The 23,901-nt window shown below is 38.6% G+C and overlaps 1 protein-coding gene across 1 annotated transcript in view; it reads left to right on the top strand.

Annotated features, from left to right (window-relative positions):
- The window catches only part of CEP128 (centrosomal protein 128), a 641,642-nt gene that overhangs the window by 520,512 nt on the left and 97,229 nt on the right, over positions 1–23,901 (top strand). Inside the window, exon 19 of the mRNA XM_042782443.1 lies at positions 17,180–17,229. Coding sequence (XP_042638377.1) covers positions 17,180–17,229 — 50 coding nt within the window. The remainder of the gene's footprint in view (positions 1–17,179; positions 17,230–23,901) is intronic.

Genomic DNA, 23,901 nt, shown 5'->3' with positions numbered 1-23,901 from the left:
ATAATTAAGGTCATATTTTGGCTCTCATAGACTTCTTCTAATTGTCTTCAACTTCAACATGAACATGCATATGAGCAGTTGATGGTCTGTTCCACAATTAGCTCGTGGTCTTGTTTTGGCTGAAGATACTGAACTTCTCCATTGCCTCTTGCCACAGATTTAGTCAATCTGTTTCCTATGTATTCTATCTGGTGAAGTCCACGTGTATAGTCATTGCTTATGTTGTTGAAAAAAAGTATTTGCAATGAATAAGTCATTGGTCTTGCAAAATTCTACCATGTGTTCTCTGGCATTATTTCTGTCACCAAGGCCATATTTTCCAACTACCAGTAACTCTTCTTTGTTTCCAACTTTTGCATTTCACTCACCAGTGATAATCAGCACATCTTGATTGCACAATCGGGCAATTTTAGACTGCGGAAGTTGGTAGAAATCTTCAATTTCCTCATCTTTGGCTTGGGTAGTTGGTGTGTAAATTTGAATAATATTAGTATTAACTGGTCTTCCTTGTAGGCATATAGATATTACATGCATACATATATGTATATATATATATAGAGAGAGAGAGAGAGAGAGTTGTTCTTTTAATCCCTTACTATTTTTTGATGTCTGAAGACTGTGGTAATACCATGGTTCTTTTCTGATGTCAGTAATTTTACCTTGTCTTTTTTTCCCCATTGTTAATCTCGCTAGGAGTTTGTCAATTTGATTGAACTTTACATGGAACCAGTTCTGTTTCATTTCTTTTCTCCATTTTTCTGTTTTCAATTTCATTTTTTTTTTCTTGTCATTATTGTTTTCTTCCTTTTGCTTGTTTTAGATGTATTTTAGTATTCTTTTTGTTAGATTATTGAAGTGGGAACACAGAGATTTTTCTTATATATGCATTAGTGTTACAAATTTCCCTTATAGGATAGCTTTAGCTGCATTCTACAAATTTTAATAAGTTTTATTTTCATTTTAATTCAATTCATTGCACATTTTATCTCCTTTGAGTCAAGCCCTTTGACATATGAATTACATGTGTTAGGAGATCTGGTGGTGCAGTGCCTAACACATTTGACTGCCAATCAGAAGGTTAGTGGTTCAAACCCGCCAGGCTTTCCACGGAAAGAACATGGGGCAATACTCTTCTATAAAGATTTTCAGCCTCAGAAACCCAGTGGGGGGTCACCATGAGTCAGAATCAACTTGATGACAGTGAGTTTTTGTGTGTGTGTTCTTAATTCAAAGTATTTAGAAGTGTTTCTATTGTTTTTACTTGATTTCTCCATTGTGTTCTGAGAACACACTCTGTATAATTTCAATTCTTTAAAAATTTGGAAGATTTTTCTCCCAGGATATGTTCTATATTTGTGTATGTTCCATGGATGCTTAAAAAGAATGTGTATTATAGTCTTGTTGGTTGGAGTGTTGTATAAATATCTACTAGATTGTGTTGGTTAAGGGGTGTTGTTGAAGGCTTTTTTATGTCCTTGATATTTTTCTCTCTATAGTTATTCTATTGATTACTGAGTGAGACGTGTTGAAGTCTCTAATTTTCAATTTATCAGAATCTCCTATCAGTTCTGTTAAGTTTTGCTTCACATATTTTGCAGCTCTGTTGTTTAGTGAATACACATTTAGGATTGCCATTGTTTCTTGGTGGATCAACCCCAATGCTTTTATCATTATATAATGTTCTTTTCTGACTCTATGACAAAATTATTTTCTTTGCTCTGACATCACCTTTCTTTTTGTTAATGTTTGCATAATATATTTTTTTCCATCTTTTTACTTTTAACCTTCGTGTACTTGTATCATTAAACTTGAAGTAAGCTTCCTATAGACAGTATATAGTTGGGCCATGCTTTTTATTCCACTCTGCCAAGTTCTGTCTTATAATTGGCATATTGAAACCATGTAATGTAACCATTTAATGTTATTATTGATGTGTTAGGAGTTAAGTCTGCCGTTTTATTTGACATTCTGTTTATCATCTTTTTCTTTTTCTTCTATTTTCCTTTTCTTATCTTCCTATAGAGCACTTGAATAACTTTTAGAATTCTATTTTAATTTATCTGTACTGTTTTTCCACCTCTCATCTGTCAGTTTGTCATTCTGTGGTGGCTTGTATGTTGCTATGAGGCTGCAGGCTATGTCACTGGTATTTCAAATACCAGCAGAGTCACCCATGGTAGACAGATTTCAGTGGAGATAAGACAGTCTCAGAAGAAGGAAGGGGCCATCCACTTCTCAAGGAATTGGCCAGTGAAAACCTTATGAATAGCAGTGAAATACTGTCTTTTATATTACTGGGAAACACTATGAATAGCCCTGAAACATTGTCCAATATAGTGCTAGAAGATGAGCCCCTCAGTTTTGAAGGTGCTCAAAGTACATCTGGGGAAGAGCTGCCTCCTCAGCGTAGAGCCAACCTTAATAACGTGGATGGGGTAAAGCATTCAGGACCTCCATTTGCTGATGTGTCATGACTCAAAATGAGAATAGCTGCAAACATCCATTAATAATTGGAACATGGAATGTGAAAAAGTTTGAATCTAAGAAAATTGGAAGTTGTCAAAAATGAAATGGAATGCATAAAGACTGATATTGTAGGCATTAGTGAGCTGAAATGGACTGGTTTTGGCCATTTTGAATCAGACTACCATAAAATCTACTATGCCGGGAATGACAAATTGAAGAGGAATGGCATAGCATTTGTCACAAAGAATGTTTCAAGGTCTATCCTGAAGTACAATGCTGTTAGTGATAGGATAATATCCATACACCAACAAGGAAGGCCACTTACTACTATTATTATTGAACTTTACACACCAAGCACCAAAGCCAAAGACAAGGAAATTGAAGACTTTTATTAACTTTTTCAGTCTGAGCTTGACCAAACATGCAATCAAGATGTATTAATTATTACTGGTGGTTGGAATGTAAAAGTTGGAAACAAAGAAGAATCACTGGTAGCTGGAAAATATGGCCTTGGTGATAGAAATAATACTGGAGATCGCATGATAAAATTTTGCAAGACCAATGACTCATTCTTTGCAAATACCTTTTTTTCAACAACACAAACAAAGGTTATACCTGTGGACTTTTCCAGATGGAGTACACAGGACTCAGATTGACTACATCTGTGCAGAGAGGTGATGGAGAATCTCAGTATCTTCAGCCAAAATAAGGCCAGAAGTTGATCGTGGAACAGACCATCAACTGCTCATATGCATGTTCAAGTTGAAGTTGAAGACAATTAGAACAAGTCCATGAGAGTCAAAATATGACCTTTATTATATCCTTCCTGAATTTAGAGACCATTTAAAGAATAGATTTGATGCATTGAACACCAGTGACGAAAACTGGAAGAATTGTGGGATGACATCAAGAACATCATCCATGAAGAAAGCAAGAGGTCATTAAAAACACAAGAAAGGAAGGAAATATGAAAATGTATGTCACAAAAGACTCTAAAACTTACCCTTCAACGCAGAGTCACTAAAGCAAATGGAACAAATGACAAGATAAAAGAGCTGAACAGAAGATTTCAAAGAGCAGTTCAAGAAGACAAAGTCAATTACTATAACAAAATGTACAAAGACCTGGAATCAGAAAACCAAAAGGGAAGAATATGATCGCATTTCTCAAGCTGAAAGACCTAAAAGAAAAAATTAAGCCTCGGGTTGCGGTATTAAAAGATTCTATGGGCAAAATATTGAATGAGGCATGAAACATCAAAAGAAGATGGAAGGAATACACAGAGTCACTGTACCAAAAAGAGTTGGTCAATATTCATCCATTTCAGGAGGTGGCATATGATCAAGAACCAATAGTACTGAAGGAAGAAGTTCAGGCTGTACTGAAGGAATTGGCAAAAAAAAAAAAAAAAAAAAAAAAAGGGCACCAGGAATTGACAGAATCCCATTGAGGTGTTTCAACAAATGGATGCCATGCTGGAGGCACTTGGCTATGCCAAGAGATTTGGAAGACAGCTACATGGCCAACTGACTGGAAGATACCCATATTTTTTCCCGTTCCAAAGAAAAATGATTCCACAGAATGTGGAAATTATTGAACAATATCATTAATATCACATGCAAGTAAAATCTTACTGAAGATACTTTGAAAACAGTTGCAGCAATATATTATTGACAGAGAACTTCCAGAAATGCAAGATGGATTCAGAAGAGGATGTGGAATGAGGGGTGTCATTGCTGATATTAGATGGATCTTGCCTGAAAACAAAGAATAGCAGAAAAAAAACAACACTTATGTTTTATTGACTATACCAAAGCATTCAATTGTGTGGATCATAACAAATTATGGATAAGATTGAGAACAGCGGGAGTTCCAGAACACTTAATTATACTCATAAGGAACCTTTAGAGAGACCAGGAGGCTGTTGTTCAGACAGAACAAGGGGATACCACATGGTTTAAAATCAAGAAGGGAGTGCATCAGAGTTGTATCGTTTCACCATATTTATTCAATGTTTATGCTGAGCAAATAATCCGAGAAGCTGGGCTATATGAAGAACATGGCACCAGAATTGGAGGAAGACTCATTAACAACCTGTTATACACAGAGGACACAACTTTGCTTACTGAAAATGAGGATGATTTTAAGTACTTAATGATGAAGATTGAAGACTGTAGTTTGTAGTATGGATTGCACCTCAGTATAAAGAAAAAAAAATCCTCACTACTGGACCAGTAAACAGCATCACAATAAATGGAGAAAAGATTGAAGTTGTCAAAGACTTCATATTACTTCTTTCTGCAATCAACACCACGGGAAGCAGCAGTCAAGACATCAGATGATGTATTTTATTGGGCAAATCTGCTGCAAAAGACCTATTTCAAGTGCTGAAGAGCAAAGATGTCTCCTTGAAGACTAAAGTGCGCCTAACCCAAGCCATGGTATTTTGCCTCTTATGAATGTGAATGCTGGACAACAAATAAGGAAGACCAAAAAAGAGTTGCTGCTTTTGAGTTGCGGTGTTGGTGAAGAATACTGAGAGTACCATTGTCCGTTAAAAGAACTAATAAATCTGTCCTAGAACAAGTGCAGCCAGAATGCTCCTTGGAAGCCAGAATGGCTAGATTTTGTCTCACCTACTTTAATCACATTGTCAGAAGGAACCATTTCCTGGAGAAGGATATCATTCTTGGTAAAGTGGAAGGTCAACAAAAAGGGAAGACTCTCAATGAGATGGACTGACACAGTGGCTGCAACAATGTGCTCATGTACAGCAAGGATCATGAGGATGGCACAGGACCAGGCAGCATTTTGTTCTCTTGCACATAGGATCACTGTGAGTCAGAGACAACTGGACAGCACCTAACCACAACAACAACAGCAACTGACTCATAGTGTTGAGTTGATTATGACTCTTAGTGACTGCCATTGGTTTTCCAAGGCTTTACAGAAGTAGGTTGCCTCATCTTCCTACCACAGAGCAGCTGGTGAGTTTGAACTGCTGACCTGGTCATCAGCCAATGCCTTATCCACTACACCACCCGGGCTCTTATAATAATATGTCATTTAGGTTTTCTTCTTAAATCCTAATTTTTTAAGAAAATGTTGATTGTGATTTGGGGGAAATTTTACAGAGCAGGTTCATTTTCCATTCAACAGTTCATGCACATTGCTTTGTGACACTGATTACAATCCCCACCATGTAACGGCTTTCTTCCCACTTCTTCTCTGTGGTTACCTTCTCCCTGTGTCCATCTTAACTATGCCTTACTATCTCCCTGGCTTTCTCCCTCTGCAGACCTGTGATTCTGATGGTTGGTTTTTCTGAGGAGTACATCTCCCTGGAGTAATTGTTCACCTCATAGGCCTATCTATTGTTTGGCTGAGAGTTAAGCCACAGGAGTGAGTCCAATACCAGGCCCAAAGGCCAACTCATGGCTGTAGTGTAGGGGGTTTCACCAGTTTCTATCAGACAGTAATTCCGGTTCTTTTTATGTTTTTGAATTTTAGCTCCACAATTTTCCCCCACTCTATCTAGGATCTCCAATTCTGATCCCTTTCTGAGTGGTTGGTATTGGTAGCCGGGCACCATCTAATTCTGGTCTCAAGGTCATATACGCAGAGGTTCCCATAGTCCATTAGTCCTTTGGACTAATTGTTTCCATGCATCTTTGATTTTTATCAGTCTTCACTGTTTCCGACAAGGAGAGACCAATAGGTGCTATCCTAAATGTTCAGACTCACATTTAAGTTGGGTCCTAAGAGGCAATTTATTTCTGTAATCACCAGTAAATAAAAATAAGTGTATGATGTGTTCCCAGAGTTTATAGAAACAAATATTGGTTGATGTTAATCAGACAGAGCGCATAAGGAAGACTTTGCCTAGCCTATCATTTTCCTTTGTTGCCTAATCTCCACAGAACTTGGTGTGAGTGGAATTCCTCTTCTTAGAGATTTTTATTTTCTTGAAGCTACTGTTAGGAATAGTAAAAGAGGGCTGTATAACTGGTATTTAAAGAATATTTTAAATTCACCTAAAAATAATGTGTTAATTTAGAAGATAACAAAGAATAAATTAAAAACCACCTGTAATCCCACCACTTACTGATGACTGCTGTGAACGTTCTGGAGTGTTGATTTGTGTTGAGTTTGTACACACACACACACACAAAGTTCTTCATAAATCTCTTCATCTACTTCTTTGTCAGTATTTTCTATAATACCACTTTCAGGAAAACATTGTATTCTAATGAATAAATTTCCAAATAACATCTATCCTGTTTATTTAGCATAGCATATTTCCCTTTTTTTTTTTTTTTTTGGTGATGACAGGGAATGCTGTCATGCACGTCCTTGTGCATAAATCTTTGTACCTGTCTCTGAGTCTTTGAATAAATGCCTGTGTGTGGAATGGCTCAGTCTTTTTTTCTAATGTTTTTGAAATTTGTCACTAAATTGCTCTCGAGTTGCATCTATATTGCGATTTACCAACTTATATTCTTATCAATTTATAGTCTATATGTTTCTTTGTATTCTTAGAAATATGTCACAATGCTACTGCATCTCTTTACCTGTCAAATGTTTTGTGTGTACATATAATAAAAACACTTTTAAAAGTGTCTAATTGTTTACTCCCCTAAGAGAAGATACAAGGGACGAATGGTATAAAGTGTAATTGCCAGTTTGACAGATTCAAAATAGTATTTGCCATAAAAGTTTGAATATCTTTGATTACTAATTAGATCAAATTTTTATTCTGGTTATTTTTTTTTTCTGCTTTTTATGAACTGTCCCATAAAATTTAAATGCTGGAAATGTTTAAATTTACACCACCAGAGAGGTATGAATGATGTGATATGTTCTTGGGTTATTTTAAGCCTTATGTGGAACTCAGGACAAGCAATTGTATTGGAAATTTGGGTGTATCTATGCTATATACTGTTGGGACCTAACTAAATATGTGTGGAGGAAAATATATAAATGCATACCTTTACACACCTTGATTTATATAGAAGTTAATTCTGTTAAAGCACTTTCTTCTTTTTCTTGCCTTCTTCCTCAAAGCTGCTTTGGGAAGTCAGGTGTAATGTGTTTCAGTGCTTGATGGAGGAGCAGACTGAGACAGAGGATTATTTTCCCACATGAGGTAGATGGTAATGATGTTTCTAGAATTCAGTACAGATCTCATGCTTTTTTTTGGACACACCCCTAGATGAAAAGATAATCTTGTTTTATTTAAAGATTTTTTTCATTAACTGTTTAAAGAAAGATTATGTAAAATATAAACACTTTAAGTTGAACAGAGCCATGATAATTGATCTCTTAGATGACCTCAAACTGGGGGTAGGGGTGGAGAAACATTTGAATAAAATGTGCCAGAACTTGGATTGATCAATCTGATTTTAAAACTGAAGATTTTAACATCAAAATTTTTCAGAATTTTCTGTTGTCACTCCGTTACGACCTATTATACATACACTGAAAACATCTCTTATCATTTATGTCCCTGAGAGAATTTGTCAGTATACTAGGAAAAATAGGCCAGGAAGCACTGGTATTTATGATGATCTTGAAAGGAATTGCCTCTTCTTCAGCCCAGGAAAGTATTTACAATGTGATGTGCCAAATATAAACACATGGGTACATAGTGTCTTTGTATGAATTGCCAGAGGACACACAGCTGGTATTTGACATTGGGTTCTACTGTGTAACTAAACACACTGCACATCATACTATCACTTCTTTTCTGACGTTTGTAATACCCTTAGATCATAAGAATTGCAGAAGCTGGAAGAAATTTCTCTGAAAATTAGGATTTAAATTTTATCTAGAGTCAGCCAAAAAAGCAAATAAACAACAGAACAAAAAGTTACTCTCAAGTTGACTCCGACTCATGGCAACCCATGTGTGTCAGAGTAGAACTGTGTTCCAAAATTTTTCAAGGCTATGATTTTCAAAAGATTGCCACCAATCTTACGGTTAGTAGCTAGCACTTAACAGTTTGCACCACCCAGGAATCTAGTCTATAGCAGGCATCCTGAAAACATTAAAATTTTTTATTTAAAGTACACCCAGGGGTCTGGAAGGCCTAGGATGCTTAGATCTGGTTTGGTACTATAGGTACGTCAAGCCCCAGTGCAAAGTTTTGTAGCTTCTATGAGCAGATGCAGGAGCTCTGGTAGCATAGTGCCTAAGGCATTTGACTGCTAACCAGAAGGCTGGTGGTTCAAACCCACCAGCCACTCCTTGGAAGGAAGATGGGGCAATCTACTTCCATAGTGATACTGCCTCAGAAACCCAAGGAGGGGTCGCTATGAGTCAGGTCTCACTCGACGGCACATAACAACAACAACAACATGAGCAGATGCTCAAAAGAACATGCCAAATACCCAGAACTCCTGTTTTTGTTAACTGCCATCAAGCAGGCCCCCATTCTAGGGGACTGGACTATTGAGATCCATAGGGATTTCACTGACTTTTTCAGAAGTAGAGCACCAGGCCTTTCTTCTTAGTTTGTCTTCATCTGAAAGCTCCTTAAAACCTGTTCAACATCATAGCAACACATAAGCCTCCAATGACAGATGGGGGTGGCTGCACTTGGATTGGCTGGGAATCGAAACCTGCATGAAAGGCAGGAGTTCTCCCACAGAACCAGTGCCCAACTGGACTTTATGAGCCTAGAACTGGAAGAAAATCCAGGATAAACTGCCTTCTGACCTAAAGAGAATAAATAAGAGCCAACTTTCCATGTGGGAAATGCAACTTAGAGGTAGTGCATGTTGGAAGAAACATGATTTTATGCCTGAATTTGACCATGTGAAACTTATTCTTGAAATAGTGTTTACAAGAGTTTATAAACTTCCCTTGCTCATTTTACTAATTGCCTCTTGGTGTCTTTTTGAACAAGACAGCCCTTAAACCAGTTTAAGTTGGTGTCTTGTTTTTCAATGAATATTTCCTTACTTTCTCTGCTTTCATTACCAACAGAAATAACCAAAAAAATAAAAAAAAACTTAATGGTTGAGTGAGGCAGAAATTTCGTTCTACATATTGGTGTTTCTCTGTGCCAGAGCCAAGTATGAGATGCAATGTGGTAGATTATTATGCTGTTTTCTGTAACGTAGCAGTTTTGTGGATAAGAGGTTTTAAATCTATAAGGTTGTCGAAATGGAAAATTTCACCAGAAATTAATTGACATCAAATAAAAACATGAGTACCTGCATTTGGATGTTTCACCGCATACCCAAGGCAGACAGTAGACTATAAACCTTTCATTTATTGGCCCATTTGGGCTCCATCTGCAGACCACTATGTTGTTTCAGTGTCTGAGACAGACCACAAGGGACAGCCAAACTTTTGAAGGTTGTTCTTCATTTTAACCTGTGTGTTTGCTGTGGTGAGGCCTGATGAGAAAACTCTTAACTCATTGTAGTATTTACCAGTGGGTGGCAGTAGATATGGCAGAGTTCTAAATAGTTGAGCTACTGACAATGGAGGATGTCTAAAGGCATATACAGGAAGGTCTGTTTCACGTGTTTTAAAATCCAACTGATTATTTTTTTCATGTATTTTCTTGATATTAACAGTGATATTGAAGGGTAATTTTTAAAAATACTAGTAAGAGCTAACACATATAATTCTTCCTGTGTGCTAGACACTGTTTTAAGTGTTATATTTATATCAGTTCCAAGCCAAACACTTTTGATTGTTTTTTGAGGTATTTAGGCCAACGTAGAGTCATATTGTTATACTTTTATCCTATCTACTCTTACTAGTGTAATAAAATAGGAAAAAATTTGCTGACAAATGTTATACAAAACTGAGAAACTGGTTGATTGTAGTCCAGCCATTTAAACACCTTTTTTGTTTTTTTGTTTTATGACATTTTCTGTATTTTGTATGTTGAATACATTTTGCTGAAAGTAACTGCCGTCTCAGGTGTCTAGGTATTTGCTTCTTTATCAAAACCCACTTTTTTTGATGTTGGGGAATTTTATGTGGTCATTAGCTAAAGTCTTTTTGCAGATTTTTGATGTGATGTAGTGTTTTCACAAAGTTTTCTTTTTGTTTGAGGAGGCATCAGAAAATGTGTAGACATTTGTAGGAAGCTTGGAGTATGATGTCATTTCAGTACAAATCTTAAAAGGCAAAGGAGGGTGATCCCTGTCTTGTGGGAAAAGGACTGGACCCTGGTCCAGTTCAGAAACGCTGTATTTAGATTCCTAGCTGTGTATCATTGGCAGAGGCATTTCATTCCTCAGAACTTAGCCCTCATCTATAAAATGTGAGGATGTTGAGTTAGATCATAGAAGGAAAGCCAAGGGAGCTGGCTTTCCAGGCCCTTCACTCCTGCCTCCACCAAAGCAGTTCCCTCTTCAGCTTGCTAACATTTATAATGTACATTTATAATGTTATTTATAATCTACATTAGAAGAATATGTGCAGTCTCATTTATAAGACAGGATTCCACTTCTTACCAAAATAAGAAAAGAAAGAAGGAAAGAAAATGTGGGGTTTAGAATGCTTCTGTGGTGCCTTTGGGCCCTAAGTCAGTGTGTGTGGTAACTGGGTAGCCAAGGACACAAAAGAGAAATTGACTGTTCTCTTCAGTGTGTACTTAGTGTCCTGAGTATCCAGTGTATGACTGGGAGGTTTGGTTTGTTATATGTGGCCTCTTAGGAGTTGTAGTGCACTGCTTTTGTTTGTTTTGAGATTAATTTCTTTTAGAATTTACATATACACACACACACACACACACACATATGACATATATGTCATGACAGAGTAACACTGAATAGGAGCAGTGAATGACTAAATGAGGTACAGAAGCCAGAAACTAAATGCTTTTTATTAAACTGCAACCATTACTTACTATATTCTCCTGCCAGTAGCTCCTCTGTTCAGTGCTTCTGTCATACATGTTGCTGTGTATGAAGCCCGTGTCCCCATAACTGCTTCTCCATCACCAGGACAGTGCTAGAATGGGGATAAGAGCCTTGGTATTAGTGAAAGAAAAAACGAAAAATGAAACCCTACTGGTTGCTGAATGTTGTCTTCAACCTTCCTGTGCAGGGTCAAGTTATTAAATGGATATGTTCTCCATGCACACCTGGGCATGATTCTCCTTTTAAAGACAAATAAATAATCAACCTACCTGCTTCCTTGGCTACTAGGGACCAGAATCAATAAAAAGTGTCAAATTTCCCTTAACAGCCAGGCCACTGCTTACAAAGATTGTAAAGAAAGTGGTACAAGACTGTGGTAGCAAAAAGCCTGGCCATAATATATTGCCCTGCATGTGCTAAAAAAATGCAAAGTGGGAAAAACAAAATGAAACTGGATTCCCTGATTCTTATCCACAATGCCTTAATTTTTTACATGAGATTCTTTTTCCTCTAATGTTTCAGTGTCGCAATGAGTTACTACTAGCTCATTTAAAAAGTTGAAATACACTGGGCTACTTCCCTTTTCACCAAAAACTCATTCATTAGGTAATGTTGGTGGAAGCCCTTTAGCCAAAGCAGTTTGCATGGCAGCTGAATTGCTGTTTGTACTGAATGGCAAACCAGAGAATAATAAAGGAGAGCAGGAAGAGGCCAGTGGTGAGCAAGGGAGCACAGCGGCCCTTCCCCGTCATCCACTCTGACCATTTGCTCTAAAGCTGGTGAGAACAAATAAGGAGACTGCCCATTATAAGAAGGAGCACTGCTCATACTCCGTTGCCACAACATTGTATCACTTCTGCTTTCCAGGGGTCTCACCTGCATTCTCTCATCTTGTCTGTTGTTAGTACAGTGGTTGCTTTTTAGTGAAGCCAAGTAGCTGTATTTTGTCAGCACAAGTTAGTAACTGTTCATTATTCCAAATGCATGTGCTTGAACAGAGCACCTAACAAAACAAAGCAGTGGCATAGAGCAGTGATAGAAACAGGTAAGGCGATTGGGGGACCTAAGTTAAGTGATAGTCAGAGAGAATATGGATATAAGATATCACATCTCTGGTTGTTGACATCAGAAAACTACCAAAGTAAGTTAGAAGAATGCAAACGTGTGTGCCTTTTTTCCCCACAATTAAGTACTAAGTGGTACGAGTGAGAGCATGATGTGCAGACAGGGCAGGGAGATAGGTGCATTAATCTCTAGCTGTGGCTTAGCACTAACTAGGGAATCACAGGCAAATCATTCTTCATCTTCTTTTTATTTATTTCTTTATTCTTGTGTCTTCATCTGTTTATTACAGGATGAAATATTATAGTGGAGACTAAAAAATTCTTTCCAACTCCAGGTTCTCCAAGTTTCTAAATAGTGATGAGAAGGTTCAATGTAGCCATGTCCCTGGAAACTTTTTGAAATGACAGAAATCTAACTAAAGTTAATCTATGCAAAAGCAAAAAAAAAAAAAGGGAGGGGATTCTCTTGGAACCAGGAATTGTGTGGACTTCAGGCAAGGATGGATGTAGTCCTCAGACAAATCTTTCTGTCCCTTAGTTCTGCTTTATTTTTTGCCAGCTTTGTTCTAAGGCAGATTCCTTTTTACAGGCAGTCCCTGGATTATGAATGAGTTCCATTCCTAGATCTGTCCTTAAGTCAAATTTGGTCGTAAGTTGAGAGAGTTGTTAAGTTCATCCAAAAATGGCAAGGAGGCCTCATATTCTGACCTCCTAGAACCCCACAAGAGGAAGACAGGATTACCAGCTGTAACCCAAGGCCTATTCCTGCTAGGCCAGACATGCTGCCTCCCTCTAGCCCTTTCTCCAACCGTTCCTCCCAAAGCACCCACTACCTCTCTCTTGGGTTCGATAATTCGCTGCAGTGGCCACACAGAACTCAGATTATGAGGTTTATTAGGGAAGCACTAGGCTACAATTTGAGTTCAAGAAAAATGCTCAGTCTCTCTCCCAGCCCACCATCCCTCGGCCAACAGTCTCTCACAGTCTCTTTCCTAGCAGCACTGGTCCCTTAGTGTCTCACTCAGCAATGCGTGTCTCTTGCGTCTCTTTCCCAGCAACGTGTGTCTCTTTCAGGGGTGCGTGTCTCTTTCAGCAGCACGTCTTCCTCAACCAGCAGTCAGAGTTCTGCCTCTAGGAGGTCTCCTTTAGAGCCCGCAGGGTGGTCAAACTAGCCAATTATAGCATCAGAACTCTAAGCACCTGAGAGAGAGTGAGCACCTCCCAGAACATTGTTTTGTGCCTCTCCCAGCAGAAATACTCCAGGTGGACACCTTCAGTAATCAGGAGCTCCTCACTTGCTCATAGAAAATCCCACCTTGGAGTTTACAAAGACTTATGGGTAGAAAAGCCACACAAAGTAATTTACTACACTGCAGTTCAGTTTGTACCTAATCTCAGTTAGTCTAATGTTTGTCTTACTATACAGTATATGGTTTACCTTTCTATGTATGAAAGCCATTGAAGAAGCACTTCCAGATACACTAAGATATCTTTAGCATAATGATACAGTAGTGATAATAATGTTTTGATGCATGTCACAAAGTAGCACCCATTTTTTATTGGGAACCATAGTACATAAGTCAAATTTTTAATATAATGAGCTTTACAGGGGTTGGTTCGTAACTATAGGTTGTAGGTAAATTAGACATTCATAACCTGGGGACTGCCTGTATAGTAGAAAATACAGCCTTCAAAACAGCAGGCTAAGATAAGCTTGTAGTCTTGTAAGGAAATTGATTATCTCCTGGTATCCATATTAGTCCCCCAAAAAGGATTCCTGCTGGTACTGTTTAGCTCAGCTCTAAGCTCAAGGAGTAAGGTACTCTGACTTGCCAGCCTAGGTCAAGACCCACTTTTGTGACCTGAGAAGTTAGACTTTTTGACTGAAAGTATCCCAGAAATCACCTGGAGAGGGGGAACAGGAATTTCTCAGAGAGAAGGGATGTACACAGTCCAAAAACAAACAAAAACAAAACCAATCGTCTACTTATATATGCTCTTGATAAAGGCTGAGCAGAGCATTGACGAGGGAGAACAGAGGAGAATTACTGTATTTTAATGCCAATTTTAAGAGTTCTTTTATAGTTGTTTTTATCTACCTATCCCAAATCAAACATTGTCATTGGTGTCAGCTTTGCTGGCCCAGCAACGTGACTCATTATCTTTATGCATCTGGAACAAACCGAGAGTGTGATGTTTAAATTGCAGTCATTCTACTATGAAATTCTGAGGACAGACTGATATTTTTACACCTACATTTTATCAGATGAGTGGACTTAATTTGGATAAATAAGCAATCCAATGCACATAACATAGGAAATTTTACTCTAGGTTTTACCTAGAGTCTACCAAGATTCTAGAGGTATGATACTGTTTCCTTTTATGGTTGATGGACCCCCCGTTCCTTTCCTCCAGCTTTACTGCACTATTAAACAGTGTGATCCATTACAAGGGGCTATAACTGTATCATCTATCATATATAACTATTAGAACTTATTTATACCCAGAATTAGGGGAGCAGAATGGCCACTACTACTACTGTGAGATCACACACATAAGGACACAGTAGACTCTTATATATCCCCAAAATTGAGGAAAGTTGGATTGAAAGCACAATTTACTAACACCAGGTGGGGTAGATGTCTGTTGTTTTGGCTTTCTGGTATCCATCCCTCCTTCTTCTGTTAACAGTAACCTGGTTTTGAATCTGGAAACTTCTTTCTGTTTTGGGTCCAGTTCTTTTGGAATTATCAATGAAAATGCCCCAATACTTTCCTCTAGCCAAATAGTAGGCAAGAGATCTAAGCTGGGCTTGTTAGCTATTTCCTTTTGAGTGGAGTGCTACCCAGACTGGAGCACCCGGAATAAAATGCCCGTTAGTTCATGCTCCCACCCAGATTTGCTCTAGCTCTTCAGAATCTGGATCTTCTTTCCATTGTGTCTGAGTTACCTCTGCTTCCTTCTAATGATGTACTTGGATCTCTAAATAGTTATATCAGTTAGCAACTGCTGGGTACCAAACCATCCCAAAATTTCATTGATTTGCCTCATGATTTCGTGAGTTACAGTTTGTACTGGAGCTAGAAAATGTGTCTAGTCACAGTTAGGTTCACCATACATCTGCAGTCGTCTTCAGGGCAGCTGGGTAGTTCTATTTCTATGGATTTGCTAATTGCCAGATGTGGTAACTTGCAGGGTAGTGAGTACCTGTCCTGGGCCAAGCATATGTTTCTTGTCATCTAGTGGGCTAGTCTGAGCTTGTTCACACAGTGCTTCCAAAGGGGAAAATAAAAGTGTACAAGGCATTTGATGTCTTAACTCAGTCATAACATTGCTTCTGTTGTATTTTATTTGTCAAATTGAGTAAGGAGGCCAGCCCAGATGCAGGAAGTGGGAAAGAAGGCATGACTTCTTGATGGAAGTAGCTGCAAAGTCACATTGCAAAGGAGTAAGGATACAAGAAGAGGAATAACTGGGGATACCTAAACTAATGTCCACACCTTGGTTTCTGTACCTTCTAAGAACGTGATATGCCAACAAAAACCCTTTCAAAACCATACCCTCTATAGGATATGAGAGCTCCTCTTATTCTTAAACGTAGCAAATTGTGACTTAAGGGAATTGCTTGCCAGTGCTCTGTAGCCCTCTTAACCATGCAGTTTCAAAGAGTCATCAGCAGACAATTGTATCGTGTGCCCATTCTCGTGAAGTGTCATTGTATTGTCTGCCCAGTTATGACATATACCAGCATGACATGGCCACCCACTGTGTCACCACCTCCTGCTGTATCTAGTGGAACACTTGTTAACAGCATTTGCATTTGCATTTGCCTTTTGGGGATAGATAGTAAATTTCTGTAAATTTTCCTTTCTTACAGCATAGCATCTTGGTAAGCTATGTCATTCACAAAGTAAAGCAAACACTAATATTAACGTGTGCTGCTGTAGGTGTTTCTTGTCACTTTTCGTCCATATTCTGACTCAACCCAACCCTCTTTAGGTTGGTAAGATCCAATAAGATCATAGCACAGGGTGGTATAGCTTCAGGCCGAAAATTCTGCTTGCCAAATATATTTTGCTCTGTAGCAAGTTCATAAATTAATGTAGGGCACTGAGACACCAAGGGTGTACACATGCATTAATATAGAACTCTCTTCAGGTGACTACCTTCCCTTCCGGCCACTCATTTCTCTGAGATGGTGCCAAATTCTTGGTCAGAGGTAGCTTCAGTGGTTCCCACCCTCTCAGTGAGAAATAATAATATAACTTTGCAGTTAAGGTGATATTCTCTTTCTATTAACAACACTCATTATTCCAGAGTGTTTTAATTTGGTTATAAAAATTGACTCTAGGGGTGGAACTTGGCTTGGGGAGTTTAAGAGCAAATGGTTTATTGCTAATTTTTACTTAAAAAAAATATTAAAGACAATTTTGTGTTACTTTGATTTATATAATCTTTGGACCAAATTCCTAAAACATTGGTATGGTTTTGGATTTGTAATTGAGTTGGGTTCATTCTTTGGTTTCTCAAGCAAAGCTGGGACCTCCCAGGGCTTCTCAGCTAGCTTTGGTTTACCAAGGTCCAGAGCCCTGCCACATCTCATCAGTTAGGATCAGTGAGCATTTATTTTGCATAGCTTCTCTCACTTAAACATAAAATTCACCTTCCAGGCAGATTTCTCCAAGCTACTGACTGAATTGGGTTTGATAGTAAGCGACAACCCATTTTTACATTGTACTTTGATGGATATTTTCTTTCTTGTAGATCTGCTGGATGAGAACCACAGAAAAGATGAAGAAATGGAATCTCTGCAGGTAAAGTAAATTCTCAAATAGGGCACATATCTTTAGGATTAAAAACATTTGTGTTTTTAGTTTGTTATTCTTTATTTTATTATTATCACATTCAAACCATATGGCAAATAGGGTAAAAATTACAACGTCAGAACTTTAAAGCTCAACTTGGAATTTTTCTGTCTTTCATGGTCTGTGAGAGCATTTGCAGAATCCCTAGAGCAGGAAGTCAGTTCAGCCTGTGTGCTATTTTGAAAGGAACCTTTCTATTCCTTGGCGTAGCTTACTAAGAACTACTTGGTTTAGCTTAAGAGTTACTGCAGCATTAGGAAATGAAAGGAATGTCCTCTCAAGGTCATTTCCCAAAAAACAGGAGTGATGGATGAGGGTGAATTCAAGGAATTTATCTTTTCAGTGAAAATCAGATTTATCCTGATACCACGAATGTTGTCTGTCAGTGACCCACCAAGAATGTGAGTACATACATGGAATGTAAGCCTTACTTTGTATAGCCTTTCAATTCACCATGGGTTTATACACATTTCTTAAACTGGAAAATTGTGTTTGAAAGATTCCACTAGAATTTTAATTGACATTTCCGTAGTCCAAGCACTTGATGTTAATTTGGCGTCTGACTGAAGTTTTCTCTCCTTTTACATTGAGCTGTTTTACAAAAGGATAAGTCTAGTGTCTATCTTTATTAGGGGAAACATAATCAGTTATACTCACATGACAGAAACAATTCACTTAATGTCACATTGGGGATTAAGAGCAGTAAATACTTTGGGCATTTAGAGTTCTTATAGGTCTGGAGCTGCAAGGCAGGACTAGAGAATGACATAATGAGATGGCTTAAATGCCATCATGGTAAAGATGTTTGCTTTTCATAAAAATGTTGCAAATGAAGGATGGATCAAGTGAAGCCCAAAGAGCAAGAGGAATATTCTATGATTGGGGATACTTTTTCATGATGTTTCATTAAAAGAAAAAAAAAATACTGAGAATGCATATATTTTTATATACCTAATAAAACAAAAACAAGGACTTGTTAGCCACAGGTCTGTGCTGATTAAATTCTTGTAACATTTTGAGCCATATTTCTGCATAAAAAGAAAGAGCCTTGGTTGTTCCAGTCTAAGGCAGGCAAAGACTAACTCTGAGAAATTAATTATGCAATGCATATTCTTACACAAAGCAAAGAGCTATGTGCATTAAGTGTGTATATCAAGAAGGTAATAAAGGCTTTTTTAGGCATTTTGGTTATCTGTTATGTTTGTCATTGGCCCCAGAATACCATATATAAACATATTTATTGAGTACTTATCTAGCCTTTTGAAATCGACCTCAAGTCTTTTTGGGTTTATTTTTCTCTCAATATAAATGTTGGAACCAGTTATCCCATTAAATTTAATAGCCTATGTTGCTTCTCAAATGCCTATTAAATATTGGCAGCATTTTCTACCAAAATGCCCATCCAAAGCAATAGAATGTGCCAGCCAACTAGCTATGGACATTTATAGATGCAGAGTATCCAATATGATGTCCTATAGCAGAAGAATTAAATGTTGGCACTTTGTAATAACAACAAGTTTCTGATACTAGTAGTCTACTACAAACAAAGCAGGAGTTTACACTTCTTAGAGTACAATAGTTGATGATGAATTAAGCATAAGAGAAGCGTCCAATGCAGAGTCATATGACAGAAAGCCTTTACTTATAGAGACTACAGGAAAATACATAGAAAAGTGCCTATATCATATTCAAATATAAATACTTTAGAGAAATGATAGCTTGGAAAAGATGATTAAAACATATAGGTGGGAATCTGACAGTCACACAGTAGAACTTTGGGGCAAAAGACAAAGTCATTTGCCAACAATAAATAAATAATACCGCTGAGGTTTGGAGGTTGACAACTTTGAATTTTTTAAGTCTTGGCTCTGCTTCTAATTCATTGGGTAACCTTGGGCAACTCAGTTAACTTTTTGTAACATAGTGCCTAAGGCACTTGACTGCTAACCAGAAGGCTGGTGGTTCAAACCCACCAGCCACTCCTTGGAAGGAAGGTTGGGCAATCCTTCTTCCGTAGTGATACTGCCTCGGAAACCCAAGGAGGGGTCGCTATGAGTCGGGGCCGACTTGACAGCAAATAACAACAGCAACAATTGTCTCATCTGTAATATAAAATCGTAAAACTGTCTTCCACAAGTGTTTAGTGTGGGTTAGATGATCCCAGAAGAGAGAGCTAAATATTTCATTCCAATTTACAATGTTAGCAAATCCCCATGTCTCCAAATTGGAGTCAATTTTATCTACTCATTATCATTTTATAATTATGTGTACCAGTCATTCTGCATTTAAGGTTACCATCCTTAAGGGTAGGGAGTGTTTTGTTTATCTCTAAGCCCTTCTCAGTCTTCTGTAAATAAAAGGTGCTCCACTTATTCATTGAAACAAACATTTATTGAGCACCAATTCTGTGCAAGGCATTTGTTATAGTTTGAATTGTGTCCCTCCAAAATATGTGTTGTAGTCCCTAACCTCTAAACCTGTGGTTATAATCCCGTTTGAGAATGGATGGTCTTTGTTATGTTAATGAGGTAAGATTAGTGTAGGATGTGTTTTGAGTCAACCACTTTTGCCTTAAAAAAAGAGATGAAAACAAGCAAGCCAGTAAGCAGAGAAGCAGAAAGGGAGGTGCCAAGGCACAAGAAGATGGCCCAGGACCAAAAGCTTGAAGAGAAAGGACTTTCCTCCAGAGCTAACAGACAGAGAAAGCCTCCCCCTAGGGCCAGCCCCTGACTGGAGGGAGGGCCCTCAACGACAAGGACTGACCCAGTGGCTGCAATGAAGGGCTCAGTCACAGCAACGATTGTGAGGATGGCACAAGACCGGACAGTGTTTCATTCTTTCGTGCGTAGGGTCGCTATGAATTGGAACTGACTCATTGGCACCTGGCAGCAACAACAACAGCCTCCTCAACTGTTAGAAAATGAATTTGTTTTTGGTAAAGCCACTCATTTATTGTATTTCCGTTATAGCAGCACTGGATAACTAAGACAGCACTCTGCTAGGTGCTAGAGCTACAAAATCAAGCTAAGTATACTGGACACCTTCTTGCCCTCTAGACAGAACCTAGACTATTACATGAGTATTTATAATAAAGTGTTTTTAAAATGATATTAGACAGGATATATAAGTTACTATGGGAACATATAGCAAGAACACTTGTCCCTGTTTGTTGGGGGTAAGAGTAAGTTGGGCGTGAGTGGAATTAAAGGTGGGTAGAGTCAGCTTGGATGAGGTGACAATCCAAGAGGGCCTCCCAAAGGAAACCAATATAAATGATAACAGGATTTCGCTAGGAAGCTTTAGATGAAGAAAAGAAAAGATTTGTTGTTGTTATGTGCTGTTGAGTCAGCCCTGACCCATAGCGACCCCTCCTTGGGTTTCCGAGGTGGTATCACTACAGAAGTAGATTGCCCAACCTTCCTTCCGAGGAGTGGCTGGTGGGTTTGAACCGCCAGCCTTCTGGTTAGCAGTCAAGTGCCTTAGGCACTACACTACCAGAGCTCCTAGAAAAGATTTGTTGTTGTTGTTAAGTGCCGTCAAGTCGGACCCGACTCATAGCAACCCTTCCTTGGGTTGCCAAGGCAGTATCACTGTGGAAGTAGATTGCCCCATCTTGCTTCTGAGGAGTGGCTGGTGGGTTTGAACCTCCAGCCTTCTGGTTAGCAGTCAAGTGCCTTAGGCACTATGCTACCAGAGATCCCAGAAAAGGTTTAGGAAGAAGAAAAGTCACAGGGAAGCCTAAGGTAAAAGATAGCATAACTTTCATATTTTAGGAACTGAAAGAGTCTTTTAGTTCCTGTTTAAAGTTAAAGAAGGAAAAGGATAAAATGAAGTATAACATCTGAGAGAGGGGGAAGAAGCAATATAGGAGTTTGTAAGGTAAGCAGAAATCTAAGGAACCTCATAAAGGAGTTTAGATTTGACTTTCAGTATTTAGGAAACCAAGGAGCTCTGGTGGAACAGTTGTTAAAGTGCTCAGCTGCTAATCTAAAGATCAGCAGTTCAAACCCACCAACCACTCCTTGGGAGAAAGATGTGGCAGTCTCCTTCTGTAAAGATTTACAGCATTGCAAACCCTATGGGACAGTTCTGTTCTGTCCTATAGGGTCACTATGAATCAGAATCAACTCAACAGTGAGTTTGGTTTTATTTAGGAAACCAGTTAAGAATTTTAAACAAAAGAGTAATATGATCATATTCACATTTTTAATGGGTAAACTAGCTACAGAGTTTAAAATAGTTTGGGCAGACAAGATTGACACCAGGGAAACCAATTAGAAGAAATTATTTACAATAATCTTGGCAAGAGATGATGGAGATCTGGATTGGGTTGTAGCAGAAAGCGTGGAGAGTGAGTGGTTTCTTAATACACATTCTTATGATATAAAAATCAATGGAATTTTGAGATTGGTTGTTAAGGAATAAGAAGGAAGGACTCAAAAATTACTCCTGGGTTTCTTGGTAAGGAACTTCATGGATGATGTGGCAGTCAATGAGAAAGAGAAAGACGGTAGTTCAGTTTTGGTATTTTCAGTGTGGGTGCTTTCAGACAGCCTTATGGTGATGACAAGAGGGAGCTTTATTTCTACATTTGGCACTTGGAAGGGGTTTGAACTGGACGTGCATAATTTAGTGTTGTCACATGTAGAGTTCATGTCATATGGATAATACTGAAAGTTATGGGAGTAAACAAGGACTCCCAAGGAAATCTGTGGAATGAGAAGGGTTCAAAGTCTAGGGTAGAACCCTTAAGGAACACTAACATTTAAATAATAGGCTAACAATGAAAATCCTGCAAAGAAGAGTCTAAAATGTAAAGAAAATACCAGGAGAGCATAGTGGCATGAAACTTAGCAAAGAATACTCCAAGGGGGAAATAGTCAGCAGTTAAGTCCATGAACCCACTTAGGTTTTAGAGGTTTAAACCAAAAAGAACAAAACGAAACAGAAACCAAACCCATTGCCGTCAAATTGACTTCCACTCACAGTAATCCTGTGGGACAGGGTAGAACTGGACCATATGGTTTCCAAGGCTGTAATCTTTATGAAACCAGACTTCCACATCTTTCTTCCATGAAGGGGCTCATGACTTTGATCCGCCAACCTTTCAGTTAGCAGCCAAGTGCTTAAGCACTGCACCGCCAGGGCTGTGGGGTTTAAGTTTTAAAATAAAATTTGCCATCAGTGAATTGGAGTTCCCTATTATACCTGTGAATCAACTCTCATCTCTTTCCATCTTCCCAAATATCCAGTATTTAGTACATTGCCTCTTCATACAACCAAAAAAAAAAGATTGTCATCGAGTAGATTCGGACTCATAGAGACCCCCATTGGGTTTTCAAGGCAGTAAATCTTTACAGAAGTAGGTTGCCCTGTCTTCCTTCCACAACATGGCTGGTGGGTTTGAACCACCAACCTTCTGGTTAGCAGTCAAATGCCTTAGGCACTACACCACCAGAGCTCCTTATCATACTAAACTGAAAACCCAACCCACTGCCATCGAGTCGGATCTGACTCATAGCAACCCTTTCTTGGGTTTCCGAGGTGGTATCACTATGGAAGTAGATTGCCCAACCTTCCTGATGAGGAGTGGCTGATGGGTTTGAACTGCCAGCCTTCTGGTTAGCAGTAAAATCCCTTAGGCACTACACTACCAGAGCTCCTCCTATCATACTGTTGTTGTTGTTGTTATGTGCCATTGAGGAGAACCCAACTCATAGTGACCCCTCCTTGGGTGTCCGAGGCAGTATCACTATGGAAGTAGATTGCCCAACCTTCCTGATGAGGAGTGGCTGATGGGTTTGAACTGCCAGCCTTCTGGTTAGCAGTAAAATCCCTTAGGCACTACACTACCAGAGCTCCTCCTATCATACTGTTGTTGTTGTTGTTATGTGCCATTGAGGAGAACCCAACTCATAGTGACCCCTCCTTGGGTGTCCGAGGCAGTATCACTATGGAAGTAGATTGCTCTATCTTCACCTTATCATATTAGCTACTCAAAAAAGATGGAACACACAGGAATCAGATTGACTACCTCTGTGGCAAGAGGTGGTGGAAAAAGTTCAATATCTTCAGCCAAAACCAGGCCAGGAGCTGATTGTGGAACAGACCATCAACTGCTCATATGCAATGTCAAAGACATTTAAAACAAGTCCACGAGAGCCAAAACATGATCTTGAGTATATCCCTCCTGAATTTAGAGATCATCTAAAAAAATAGATTTGATGCATTGAACACCAGTGGCCAAAAACCAGAAGAAACGTGGGAGGATATAAAGAACATTATCCATGAAGAAACCAAGCGATCACTAAGAAGATGAGAAAAGAGAAGACCAAAATGGATGACAGAAGAGACAATGAAACTTGCCCTTGAGTGGAGAGTAGCTAAAACAAATGGAAGAAATGACAAGATAAAGGAGCTGAACAAAAGATTTAAAAGAGCAGCTCAAGCAGACAAAACCAATTACTATAATGAAATGTGAAAAGACCTGGAGTTTGAAAACCAAAAGGGAAGAACACGTTCAGCATTTCTCAAGCTGAAAGAATTGAAGAAAAAATTTAAGCCTCGAGTTGCAATAGTGAGAGATTCTATGGGCAAAATATTGAATCATGCAGGAAACAC

Source organism: Orycteropus afer, unplaced genomic scaffold (assembly GCF_000298275.1).
Source record: "Orycteropus afer afer isolate SDZICR_OR568_19922 unplaced genomic scaffold, OryAfe1.0 scaffold00322, whole genome shotgun sequence".
Classification (NCBI taxonomy): Eukaryota; Metazoa; Chordata; class Mammalia; order Tubulidentata; family Orycteropodidae; genus Orycteropus; species Orycteropus afer.
The sequence above is the reverse complement of the archived record's forward strand: the minus strand, read 5'-3'. Positions and strand labels throughout refer to the sequence as shown.